The 13,419-nt window shown below is 47.7% G+C and overlaps 2 protein-coding genes across 2 annotated transcripts; both read right to left on the bottom strand.

Annotated features, from left to right (window-relative positions):
* Positions 1 to 777: 777 nt before the first annotated feature.
* Positions 778 to 7,417, bottom strand: LOC120019964 (leukocyte cell-derived chemotaxin 1-like). The gene is made up of 7 exons (XM_038963372.1): positions 7,346 to 7,417; positions 6,948 to 7,088; positions 6,194 to 6,334; positions 5,948 to 6,061; positions 2,638 to 2,791; positions 1,718 to 1,824; positions 778 to 1,002 (listed from the first exon to the last, which is right to left on the bottom strand). Exons 1-7 carry the CDS (start codon positions 7,415 to 7,417, stop codon positions 778 to 780), a joined length of 954 nt encoding a protein of 317 aa, XP_038819300.1.
* Positions 7,418 to 9,724: 2,307 nt separating this feature from the next.
* On the bottom strand, positions 9,725 to 13,012 carry LOC120020609 (protocadherin-8-like). Its single transcript, XM_038964318.1, has 3 exons — positions 10,733 to 13,012; positions 10,230 to 10,464; positions 9,725 to 10,092 (listed from the first exon to the last, which is right to left on the bottom strand). The coding sequence occupies exons 1-3, from the start codon at positions 13,010 to 13,012 to the stop codon at positions 9,725 to 9,727; spliced, it is 2,883 nt and encodes a 960-aa protein (XP_038820246.1).
* Between the last annotated feature and the right edge of the window lie 407 nt (positions 13,013 to 13,419).

The following is a 13,419-nucleotide window of genomic DNA, read 5'->3' on the forward strand; positions in this document are numbered from 1 at the left end:
GAATTTGCACTTTGAAATAGTTATTTAACGCTGATGGAGAATACGCAGTGTTTTAAGGAGAATACCAGACAGTGTACAGTAGATGTTAGTAGGCTCTACATCTGGAGAAACTGTTGGGAAATGAGTAACAACGGTCTGGAGGACAGAAACATTTCTCACTAGCGTGATGAATAGCTACAGACACGCACAGCTGACAGTCTAGTCCAACTCATTTACTTTAACTTCTGCCTACAGAATACTTGTTATGGCTTACATTTATTTCCATCAAAAGGCAAAGGAAAAACTGAAAGGTAAGTTTACACATCACTATCCGTCATGTCAGTCACTAATAAGATATAACTATTGATATACAATATACAAAAAGGTGACAAGATCAGACAGGTTGATGTCATCACAGGGTATGTAGTATGCAAGTACTCTTAAGAGTATGGTATGAATAATGATATACAACTTATGGTATTGTAGCCTACCTACCGTATGTGTTACAGCATACATATTTCTCTGTTATGGTTGAAAACTGAATATCCTTGATTGATTGTTTGCTCGCTCCCCTTTAAAAAATAATCTTTGTCTCTCTTCCTCCCTTGCCCAAATCCTAAGTGAACTGCACTATACCTAGCCAAGCTAATTACTCAATTTGGTGTTGACCTATCTCTCTTTCTCCCTCGCTCCCCTCTCTACCCCCTTCCCCCCCCTTCTCTGTTTTTCTTTCCCCTCTCTCTCTCCACCACCTGTCTTTCTCTGGATTCTACCACTCCAGGTCTAGGCAGGGGGTGTTTAGAGGATGCCCAGGATGCGTCCCACCCACCAGCGGCAGGGCATGATGACTCTGCAGGCCACCCTGCACCCGCGGTAGTGGTAGGGCCAGGGTTGGAACCCGCCCAGGGGCTCACAGATCCTCTGGCACTGGGTGTGGCTCCTCCGGCACTCCGTACAGCACACGCCCTGGTGGTCCAGCATGGGATCAAAGGTCATTGTTCCCTCCTCGCCCTCCAGACCACGCTACATGTTGAGTGAAAGGGGAGAAGTCGTGTTAAATACTGGTAGTAGCAGCATTTGTAGAAATGTCTGTGTAGAAATGCATCTCTGAAGAACTAAGAAATGTATTTCTTATTCAATGGGTTATCTGAAATGCAAACACTGAGTCTGGTTCTATGTCTGTGGTGGTCTGGGGATGTCTGGAGGAGGAGCAGTTGGGATTAGGGGGAGTCTAGAGGCCTATACATGGTGGGGGAACAGGGCGTGGGGAGATTCATAGTGGAGCTATTCACACAGAGCCTCAATGGAACTTTAGTTTGGTATTCTAAAGGAGTCTCTGAGGCGCAGACAGACTCAGGGTGACAGCGATCTCTCACACACACACACACACATGCTCTGAGGGACAGGCGTGCACACACACACCCACACACAGTTGGGGTGACAAGCGTGGTCGCTCAGGGTGATACCGTGAACCCAGCATCTGTTCCTGCTCACACAGCTGTGCATGCTGGGAGAGAGACGGGACAGGAACCATTTGACCCGTTGTCAGACGCTCAGCTGTTGACATGGGCGTGAGAGCGTAACATTATACTGTACCTCTAAGAGGATATGTAGTCTGGTTGTTAGAACAGGCCTGTGGTGACACAACAAACACTGTCTGAGAAGGCCAAACATTAGAGCTGTGCTGCTGGAATTTGAAGTTACACAGCACACTGATTGAGTGGGCGAAGGCACTCACATGATAGGGATTCTCAGGGTTAAATTCTGCTTCCGGATCCACTTCCTCCTCTGCCCCGGGTGCCTGGCGGCGCTGCCGAGGGACTGCCCTCCTCTTCCTCTGTCCACCTGGGGAGAGCACAGAAACCGTTAATATGCTATCTAGGCCAACACAACATATGTTGGCATTATTGGAGCCACCTTTGGAAGCACCACACCTACACCGAGTGTACAAAACATTAAGAACACCGGCTCTTTCCATGACAGACTGACCAGGTGAATCCAGGTGAAAGCTACAGTACGATCCCTTATTGATGTCACTTGTTCAAACCACTTTAAATCAGTGTAGATGAAGGGGAGGAGACGGGTTAAAGAAGGATTTTTAAGCCTTGAAACAATTTAGACATGGATTGTGTATGTGTGCCATTCAGAGGGTGAATGGGCAAGACAAAAGATTGATGTGCCTTTGAACGGGGTTTGGTAGTATGTGCGAGGCGCACCGGTTTGTGTCAAGAACTGCAACGCTGCTGTTTTCATGCTCAACAGTTTCCTGTGTGTATCAAGAATGGTTCACCACCCAAAGGACATCCAGCCAACTTGACACAACTGTGGGAAGCATTGGAGTCAACATGGGCCAGCATCCCTGTGAAACGCTTTCAGCACCTTGTAGAGTTCATTCCCTGACAAATTGAGGCTATTCTGAGGTAAAAGGGAGGGGGTGCAACTCAATGTTAGGAAGGTGTTTTTAATGTTTTATACACTAATTGTGAAAAGAAAATACTAATTGTACTGTTTTGCTTATCTCCAGTGCATCATGTTGCTATGTGCGTTGTTTGAAGATGACCAGTCACTTTCACAACTTATTGTTGTCCTTCAAATACACACTTTACTACTCCCATATAAGGACTTGTGTGTGAGAATATACAGGTGCTAATTGGGTACCGTTGGAGTAGGTAGGGCGGAGCCAGAAGATTGGCAGGTCTCCACACAAATCGCGGATCTTGGAGCTGAGGAAGGTGGGGTCAGAGAGGGGCATGTCAGCCGCCACCCAGATCAGAGAGTCCTCCTCAAACTTAGCAGGCATCACCTCATCCTCCTGGAGAGAGAGATAGGGAGAGGGGTGGGTTATGTAATTACAGGATGAAGATTCAAATGTGTATCCTATAAGGCCTATATTCAATCTATAGCGTTGAAAATCTGCGCCGAGGCGCGATGGAAGTTTAAAGGTCATTTCCATTTGAGCCGACATATGCAGTTCACCGTGGCGTGAATGCAGTCTCCGCGAACGCGGGAACATTGCGTTTAAATTTCAACCGTGCAGATCTTCAGCACTACAGATTGAATCTAGCCCAATTAAAACAGCCCATTTCACTGCACCAGTGGTTCTGACAATAAAAACAAAAAGAAACAAAAAAAGTAGCTCTCGACTATACAGTGTTGACAGACAAGCTTTTAAGGAATGTCCCTGGGCTTACACTGTCTGACTGATATTGTAATTATTTTCCTGTATAATTGCAATATTCTTACGACTCTTTTGACCCCTGGTTTGTTTTGATGTGGTTTCATATCTCGTTCCTCGTTTTCTGTTTTAATCCTTTGCATGTTTTCTTAATGAAACCGAGCAAAGTACATAACACAAAAGGGATATCCCTCAAGCCTTCTGTAAATATATAGTCCCTGAGCTAGTGTTCATTAGACAGACAGATTGGATCTGGGTTAGAAACAGACTTTATTAATCCCCAGGGGGAGATTCAGTCGAAGACACAGTAGCTCTCCTGTCTATGAGAAGCCCTCAGATTCTCTCCAGCGTTTAGGCGCTTAAACAACGTCAAGAATCATTCACATCAAGTCAACAAGCTGACGGAAAAGCAGGATGGCCTACATTTTATAAAGTCTCCCTGCTGATGTGTAGATCAAACACGCACACACACACTGCTAACACGAATAATAACATTGTATTACTAGAGTAATATACCTGTGTTACTGGTTACTAAACAGGTAATAGATATTTAGGGGAATGCTATCATCTAACCTACATGGGCACACTTTTATTTTTCATTTTAAATTATTAGCTTGGGGGACAAACAACAGCAAGCGTTCTCCAGTGCAGGACTGATGAGTTTATCTAACCCATTCTCTCTGTCTGTGTTTGACTGTGTGTGTGTGTGTGTGTGTGTGTGTGTGTGTGTGTGTGTGTGTGTGTGTGTGTGTGTGTGTGTGTGTCGCCACTGATAAGAGGTTATCGTACCCATATTTCCCATCACTAAATCACAACAGATAACCCAGCAAGATCACACCGGATAGACTTCCGTATTCAACGTTTGTCCACGTCCCGAGGACGTTGGGAGATGCCTTCAATTACCGTCCAATAGGGGCAACGTGAGCACATATTACTCTCTAGCGGCTTGCTAGGCGAGGATCGCGGGTTCAATCCCAGTGCTAGGCAATCGTTTTAATTGTTTCTTTTTTCACCCTGTCACAAACCTTAACCCTTACCTTATTGCCTAAACTTAACCGTCAAGTTTTTTATGTTTAACTGTCAAATGTTTTCTGTTACCAACCTTAACCCTTACTTACACTATAAATACAAAAGTATGTGGACACCCCTTCAAATTTGTGGATTCTGCTATTTCAGCCACACCCATTGCTGACAGGTGTATAAAATCGATCACAAAGCCATGCAATCTCCTTAGACAAACATTGGCAGTAGAATGACCTTACTGAAGAGCTCAGTGACACTCAACCTGGCACCTTTCCAACAAGTCAGTTCGTCAAATCTGGTCAAATTTATACCCTGCTAGAGCTGCCCCGGTTAACTGTAAGTGCTGTTATTGTGAAGTGAAAACGTCTAGGAGAAACAACGGTGCAGCCGCAAAGTGTTAGGCCACACAAGCTCACAGAACGGGACCACCGAGTGCTGAAGCGCATAGCACGTAAAAATTGTCTGTCCTCAGTTGCAACACTCACTACCGAGTTCCAAACTGACCGAGTTCCAAACTGCCTCTGGAAGCAGGTGTGTCCTCTCGGCTCACCGCACAAGAACTGTTCGTCGGGAGCGTCATGAAATGAAAGCCATCCCAAAAGAGTGGGGGCTGTAATAGCAGCAAAGGGGGGACAAACTCCATATTAATGCCCTTGATTTTGTAATGAGATGTTCGACACACAGGTGTGCAAGTACTTTTGGTCATGTATTGTACTTTCACTTCACCCACAGACATTTATGCCACCTCCTGGACAAAATTTGAATACTGAGATATTGTTGGATGACCAGCCTGTAGCTACTATTATAACCACATCTCACTATCTGAGCCCAACATACACACAAACACACACTGTCTAGCACACACCGTGGAATAAATAAATGGCTGTTGACGAGGCAGAGAGGCGTGTGTGTGTGTGCGTGCGATGGCCTGCGATGGCCTGCGTGATTTTTAACGATGTGTGCATGGAGCATACACAGCGCTAACTGATTTGAATAACCAGAAAGCCTCATTTCGGCAGTGGGACAGCTTACACACACTCACAAACACGCACACAGAAACACAGACATCTTGCAGCACTGTGACAGCTTGACAGGCTTGTTCAGATGTTGCTAAGATCAGTGTGTTGATCCAACCCGTCTCATTTCAGTTTGGCCAGAGAGAGAGTGTGAAAACATGACTCACGAGTGAAAGCAATCCCTCTCTCTGAGCGGCACGCGCGAGTGCGTGTGTGTGGGTGTCCTCTCGGCTCACCGTCCCATCAAATACTTCTAAACTGACTTCACTTTGTGAGGAATGGACAACATGACAGTTAGGGTTATCACACATGACTTGCGGTATGGGGGGTGGGGGAGTTATGTATGTCAGGTGAGCCCAGATCACAGGTCTTGTTTGGGGATAGTTTGTGGCAGAAGAGATCCTCCAGATCAGAGCAAGAGAGAGCTCATGTTTGGGGCTGGATACCAATCTGCAACAATCTCTTCCTTTACTTGTACAAGCCCTTACCCTTGGGCTAAACACATCCAAGCCAACTAACCAAAGACAGACACAAACACACAGCCAACCCAGCCAGTAAACCACTCAGTTCATCATACAGCTCTCCTGTAATCGCTTAAATTAGCTCAGTCCCTATATCTACCTCAACCCCCCACAACACACAACCAATGTTAACTGTGTCTGACAGTAGATAGGTGTGTCGTGGTCATAGGTAACCCAGAAATACACACAGAGAGAGGGGGGTGGGGGGGGGGTGGGGGGGGGGTCATTCCTACCAGGTCGAACAGAAGAGAGTCTTTGTTGAGTGTTTCCACGTCAGGCAGATGAGCTTTGACCTGGGTCTTAATGTAACACTTCTCTCCTCCAGCAAAACGGATACCAGTTATACCCTGGGGAGAGAGGAAGGAGAGGAAATTGCTTGTAAGAAAATAACAATGTGCATCTAACATGTTACAAAATTGATTTAGCCGTCAATGTACCAATTGGAATTGGAATGATTTTTGTTGTTGTTTCAAACGTACAATCTGGAAGTCGTGGACCTCCACTGCCTCCTCGTTTCCACTCCCAGTGCGGAACCTCTCCATGTTGTTGGTAGCATCAATCTCCATAGAGCCCTCCTCCACCTTACCATTTATACTCATGCTGTAGTGGACGTTGTAGACCTGCCACACACACACACATACACACACACAGGGAATGTTGTCACACCTGTAAGGAGTGTGGTGTGTGTGGGGGGGAGGGGGGGGGGGGGGGGGGGGGTCTTCTTCTTCTTCATAATAGGTGGGCTTTGTTAACACCCCCCTCCCCCATCTCCATCCTTGAAGCAGCGAGAAAAACAACCAAATGATTATCCTATTCTCGTTCAGGCAATGCATTTAAACTCATGCAGGCCTATAGCTACCAAATGTATTCAAATCATACACATAATTGTTTTATTATTCGGCAGTAGCCTAGGCTTACCTCGATTACACCTCTCGTCCCCGGGACATCAACAGGACCCTATGAGCCCCCCCCCCCCCCCCCCCCCCCCCCATTCCCCCCTTCCCAAGTCTCAGAAACACAAGGCTTCCATTCATTATACGCTCTTGACTTTTCCCAAGCGCTCCAACACCTAAATGGCATAGCTCAACTGATGGCATAGCTCAAATTATATGATTTATCAGCTTTTAACATTAGGCCTACCATGGAGAGACAAGAGTCGCTGGTTCAAGGCCCAATGCCTCTTGAATTCGCTGTAGTCCATTATTACAGAAGGACTAATGTTAAAGCTCTTACATGTTTGTCGTTATTATTCCAGAAGTAAAAAGCTCCGATAGCCCCGAACAGCAGCAGTATTGCCCCGGCGATCAAAACCACAATCCCGGACTTCAGCAGGCGGCCGGTGGCCACCGGTTTAACTGCCACGGCAGTGTATGCCTGTGATGAACACATCAACAATTTACATGAATGCCGCCTATACTGGGTTCGAAAATTGATAATTGTTTGTAAAAATAGTTTACAAAGCATTTATAATGCGTTGCCTTCGTAAAGTCCAACTCAACATCAACACCTCCATAAAAATTAGCAGGTGTCTTCGTGGAATGACCACACAAAGTTCCGGACCCTAGCCTAGGCTATCTGGCACAGGTATATCATTTAGAAACTCAAGCAACGATATATGATAGTCTACTTACAGGTGGCATAAACTGTTGCAGGTCCTCGGGTCCCGCTAAAGCGATGGGCACTTTATCTGAACTCTCGGCCATGGCTGCGAGTTGGTCTGAGAGCCTGAGCAAAGGTGTCCACTAATCCTCTCTCTCTCGCTCTCGCTCTCGCTCTCGCTCTCTCTCTCTCTCTCTCTCTCTCTCTCTCTCTCTCTCTCTCTCTCTCTCTCTCTCTGGGACAGGGCAGGGCTAACCAAACTGCCTATTCATGCGCGATGATTGTTATATTACCTGCCTGGAGAAATAAATCCCCCAAAAACCCGGTGGAAAGTATGCGCGTGCGGCGTGCCACACCGGGAATCTTTTTAAATTGTCACTATGTTGGCTTGGCGCCCTGCCTCAGGACAGGGGTCCATCAAGGAATGCAGAGTAGAACGATGTTATGGCTTTGGAAGACTGAGAGAGAACAGACTGTTCGGATCTTGAACCAACAACAGGGCAAGTGCGCTACCTTCTGTGCAAAACACGTCCAGACAGCGTGGGCCTACACAACCTAAGAAAGTCTTTGTCAAAATGTGTGTATTTACATTTGACAGGCATATATGATGCGCAATGGGAAAGTCTGGTTTATGTTAATGTATATCTCCAACATTTCTTTGGGAGTCCTATTCAAACGGGAACGCGGATTGTTCCGTAGGTGGAACACAAATGATGTGAACGTGCACAGCTGATGCAGAGGCTGTAAGGAAGCCTTTCCTTAAATCACCCTGGAACATACAATACATACAATACATACAATACGCTCAGTCAGAGGGGATCTGAGCTGCTCTTGCAGTAGTCTCTCTCTCTCTCTCTCTCTCTCTCTCTCTCTCTCTCTCTCTCTCTCTCTCTCTCTCTCTCTCTCTCTCTCTTCCCCTCTCTCTCTCTCTCTCTCTCTCTCTCTCTCTCTCTCTCTCTCTCTCTCTCTCTCTCTCTCTCTCTCTCTCTCTCTCTCTCTCTCTCTCTCTCTCTCTCTCTCTCTCTCTCTTCCTCTCTCTCTCTCTTCCCCCCTCAGTTCTTACGGGCCCAAGGTCCGAGGTGGATCCTGTGGAATGTGTGGCCACCTATCTCGAGCTAACGATACAGTATGGGCCACTCCGCGAAGACCCCATGGGAACAAATATCCATCCAAAATGATTATCTCAATGGAGACGTGGGATATCTCGTTCCCAGCTGTATGTGCGCTGATTGAGTTATCATTACATGTTTTATTACCAAACACATTAATTACATCCTGTGGTTAAAGGCAATAGTTAATCGATGCGTAAACAGTTTTCTATCCGAACGTGCTTTTACGCGAAGGCGCCCATTGGGCATATGCGTTTTAATTAAGTGGTGTGCGCAACTGTTTATTATTCTGTGCCTTGAGGAGGTCGGTCTACAGACTGTATTAGACTCTTTAGACATGCAGAAACCCCTGGAGATTATAATATACACGGATGAGTATGTTAATCTTATTGATGAGTTTGATTGGCTCCGACTGCTGCCTCTAGCGAGAATGACTAGACCGCAAGATCGTTTCGTTGCCAATAGTCAAACTAAATTATCAATCAAATGTAGACGAGACGAGGTTCATCGTTTATATTCGGTTGTAGGTGAAATGTCATCCTTCACTCCTCCACTGTCCTGTCAGAGCGCACAGTTTTTTCAATAGCGACACCTCTCGGCTCCAATTGTACAACAGATTAGGGCTATTATTTAACTGTCAAAGGGGGCAAAGTGCCTTGATTAAGGATTATGCCTCTGTTTAATAACATAGAAGCACTTTATATTGAACTCCCATATTCCTCCAGGACTAAGAGTAGCATGTCTTAAATAGGTTGATGTAGGAGTGAGTGAACAGAAATAAGTCAGAGACAAGATTCATGTTTCAAAACGGTATTTCAACGTTTATTTTCTTTCGAATATGGTGATAGAAAATCTAAACAATTATTACATCATTGCATTTAAATAAATTCATACATAGTTATCAACTTGATACATTGAGTCTCCGGCATCAAACCGTGGTTTCTGGGCCATTTGAATAGTAGGCATGCCTTAGAATCAGTATAATTACAATTCATATGTACACATCGTCGGTGTTTATTTATGATTTTTATAAAAAATAAACTCTCTTTATGTACAAATCCTTGCATAAGTTACACAGTATATGCCCAACAAAGTCTTAACAGTGATTGGATATAGAGTCCAAATGTGACTTTTACATTGAAACACTTAAAAATTCAAAATACACAAATATTCTTTAGGATATACAAACTAATTTACATGACAAATAATCTCATACATTTGTAAGCAACATGTTATTCTCATTGTCATGGTTTTATAAATTAAATGAAACACATTTTTGAATGCTGTTATTTAGGTTCTTCTTTAGACTTCATTGCTGGGACACCGTGTCGTGGTCGGACCGTAGACTGGGATAGTGATTTCACTAATCTCCTGAACTCTCATGGGTATGGGAGGAGTGACCAGGACATAGTCATATTCTCTATGCAGAACCTTCTCATACACACTCTGCAGGCCGGTTGTTTTGGGGATGTGCGCCTGGTAATAATTGTCCCGCCGGAGCGAGTCTCGGGGCAGCGAGGCCGTCTTGGAAAGACTGTTGAAGGAGGAGAGGGTCTGGCCGGTAGGGGTGGGGACGGGCGAGGGACCGGTGTTAGCGTGTACAGTGGAAGGGCTCCAGCAGCGGTCAGAGTGACCCAGAATCTTACACTCACTGGTACACGCCCATAGACCTGAGAGAAAGATAGAGGAGGGAGGGGTTAGAGGTTAGTCTTCTTGTGCGACCAAACAGAAAAGAAAAACCGCGTACACATTGACTTCTTTCGAATGACTGTAATGGTTATGATAAAGAAATAGAAGTATCTCTTACCACTCTGGCCGCCCATGGGGGGTACCGGTACTCCCTCCTTCTTCAGGTCGGTGCCACTGATGTCACTATCGCTGTCGTTAAAGTCACTGTCGCCTTTCCCGCTGTCCTTCCCGCTGAATGCGGGGTCTCTTGCGGAGATGGTGGTGTAGGAGTTGCCCTTCCAGATGGTGATTGGTCTGACCACTTCTTTACCGTTATTGTAGCCGTTTCCGTAGCCGGGCAGAGTGGAGTAGCCCTGCGGAAAAGAGAGAAACAGCACAGTTCAGCACCATGGACAGTAACACATTACAAGATCACTGTGTGAGGCTGAGGGCACATACAGAGAAAGAGAGTGAGGGGAAGGGGGAGAAGGAACAGAATCTCACCTTGGGTTTGCTGTCCGGTTCGTAGACGCACAGGGCCTCGCTCCCGTCTTCTGAGGCGGAGCACAGGTCACTGCTACCAGTGTGTTCCCCGGCAAAACCGGGCTGGCTCGAGAAGGTGTGGGCTTCAAACCCTCCCACGACTCCGTGGAGCGGCAGCAGCGGGTTGTCGCTGTTGTTTTTGCCTCTTTCCAGAGTCTCCTTCTCCCCGTACGAGTCTGTGTCATCTCCAGTCTTGTCCCGTTTCCGCCGGTTGCAGGTGGTGGCGATGAGGATGATGGCTAACAGCAGGAGCGTGCAGCTCCCCGCGAGGACGATGATAATCACCACTGACAGGTCCCACTGTGCGTGCTCCCCTGCCTCCCTGCTGCCGGCCCGGTACACGGTCCTGTCGCTCGGAGGGGCGCCCGCAATGATGAGGAAGTGAAGCGTGGCGGAGGTGGTGAGCGCAGGTCTCCCGTTGTCACTCACCGTGACGGTCACACGCAGGGTCTCGTCCACGCCGTGACTGAGCATGCGGTTGAGGTAGACCTCTCCGGTGGCTTTGTTAACGGAGAACACGGATGCCTCTCCAGATGCCAGTCTGTAGGACAGCTCCGCGTTCACGCCCTCATCAGCATCTCGCGCCTCCACCTGGGTGATGACGTAGCCTGAGGGCGCATCCCGGGGCAGCAGAACCTCAGCGGACCCATTATTGAGCACGGGCTGGTTGATGACAGGTGCGTTGTCGTTTTGGTCCACTATCCTAATGTTAACGGTCGCGGTTCCGGTGAGGGGCGGGGACCCACCGTCGCTGGCTGTGATGCGCAGCTCGAGCTGTTTCATGACTTCATAGTTGAAGCTCCTGAGTGCATAAAAGGAGCCACTCGCGGGGTCCAGTGAGACAAAAGCAGACACCGGAGAGCCCATGACATAGGTGTCAGCGAGCTTGTAGCTCACCTTACCGTTGTGGCCCAAGTCCATGTCCCTGGCGACCACCGTGGTGATGTAAGCACCTGGTGCGTTATTCTCCACCACAGCCACTTCATACACCGGCTTACTGAACACAGGGGCATTGTCATTCTCGTCCGTTAACCGGATGGTGTACTGGGTGATGGTTCTGAAAGGTGGGGATCCCAAGTCCTCTGCCACCACTGTTAGATTATACTCAGGGATTTTCTCCCGGTCCAACGGGCTCGTGCTCACGATCATGAAGCTGTCCTCGTACGCCTGCTGCAACCTGAAGTGGTCGTGGCCGTAGAGCGTGCAGTGCACCTGTCCGTTAGCACCAGAGTCCCTGTCCGAGGTGCTGACCAGAGCAACAAAACTCTCGCGTGCCGCAGACTCCGTGATATAGGCGATTCCCGCCGTGATGGAGGTCATAGGCGTGATGGAGATCTCTGGCGCGTTGTCGTTAACGTCCTGCACCTGCACCACTATCTTACAGATAGCCGGGCTCGGGTTTGGACCCAGGTCAGTCGCCTGGACGTCAAATTCATACGTTTTTTTGCTTTCAAAGTCAATGGGGCTCTCGAGAGTGAGGCGTCCCGTTTTGCGGTCCACTCTGAAAAGTTGTCGAATCTCTGATGGCACCTGGTTACCGAACCCATACACCACCTCCCCATTCAGCCCCTCATCCGGGTCTTCTGCGTTCAGGTCCAGTAAGAGAAACCCTACCGGTGCGTCCTCAGGGAGGTCGACTGAGAAATTGTTCCTGTCAAACACCGGGCTGTTGTCATTGTAGTCTTTCACCTTGACGTTGATGCGAGTCGTTCCCGTGCGGGACGGGTTGCCACCATCCATAGCAACCAGCTCGAGCGCATAGGAAGCCTGTGTCTCACGGTCCAGCTCCTTCATGAGCACAAGCTCCGCATATTTAACCCCGTCGGCTCTGCTGAGCACATCTATGGTGAAGTGACTGTTAACGGATATCTGGTAGCTCTGGATGTAATTCAAACCCACGTCCTCATCCACAGCGAAGTCTAACGGGATCCGCGTGCCCACGGCTGTGTTTTCGGAGATCTCCAGACTCGACTCTTTCCGGGGGAACTCGGGGGAATTGTCGTTGATGTCCTTGACCTCCACCTCGACGTGGATGAGTTTGAACTGCTCTTTGGAGAAGCTGACCACATCAAATGCGATGAGGCAGTGAAGGGTGTGTTTGCAAATTCTCTCTCTGTCAATTCTCTCTCCGATAGTCAGCTGTCCGTCGCTCTCCCTCAAACGGATAAAAGACGAGTTGAACTGCTTCATCATCCTGAAATTTGTCTTGGAGCCCGAGGAGGGGCTGATTGAAATGTCCTTGGCCAAGTTTCCGATGACAGTCGCCGGGGCGTCCTCCTCAAATGTCTCATACTTCACTGTCTTTCCCTCCGTGAGAGCGGGCAGGACAGCCAGTGAGGTGCACACCAGCACCCACCAATTCCACCCTCTCATACCCATCCTGCCAATTTAAATAACAAAACAAAAATCCACTAAACTGGCTGCGCTTGGCTCAACTATTTATTAAGACAAAAGCACTTTCCAAGTCTCGTTGGGTACGACAGTGTTCGTTTTAGGACGACGAGGTAATAAGCCCTGACTCTCTCTGCAATGCTCGCTCCGAGGTGTGCTCTCCCAGCGCGAGAGGGCTGCAGTGGCGGGAGGGTTTATACCGCGGTGCATGCAAATGAGCTGCACTGTAACCAATCCGCGCGTTGAAAACGAAAAGGGGACTTCTAAAAGACCTCTAAGCCTGCTTAGAGATTCCTGGACTGTGCGGAAAAACTTGGCACAGATATGTGGTCTAAAGGCAAGGCTTGATTTAATATGTTTAGTTTCCGTTGATTATTTATGTGTGTTGGTCTGTT

The sequence above is a fragment of the Salvelinus namaycush genome, chromosome 25, assembly GCF_016432855.1.
Source record: "Salvelinus namaycush isolate Seneca chromosome 25, SaNama_1.0, whole genome shotgun sequence".
Lineage (NCBI taxonomy): Eukaryota > Metazoa > Chordata > Actinopteri > Salmoniformes > Salmonidae > Salvelinus > Salvelinus namaycush.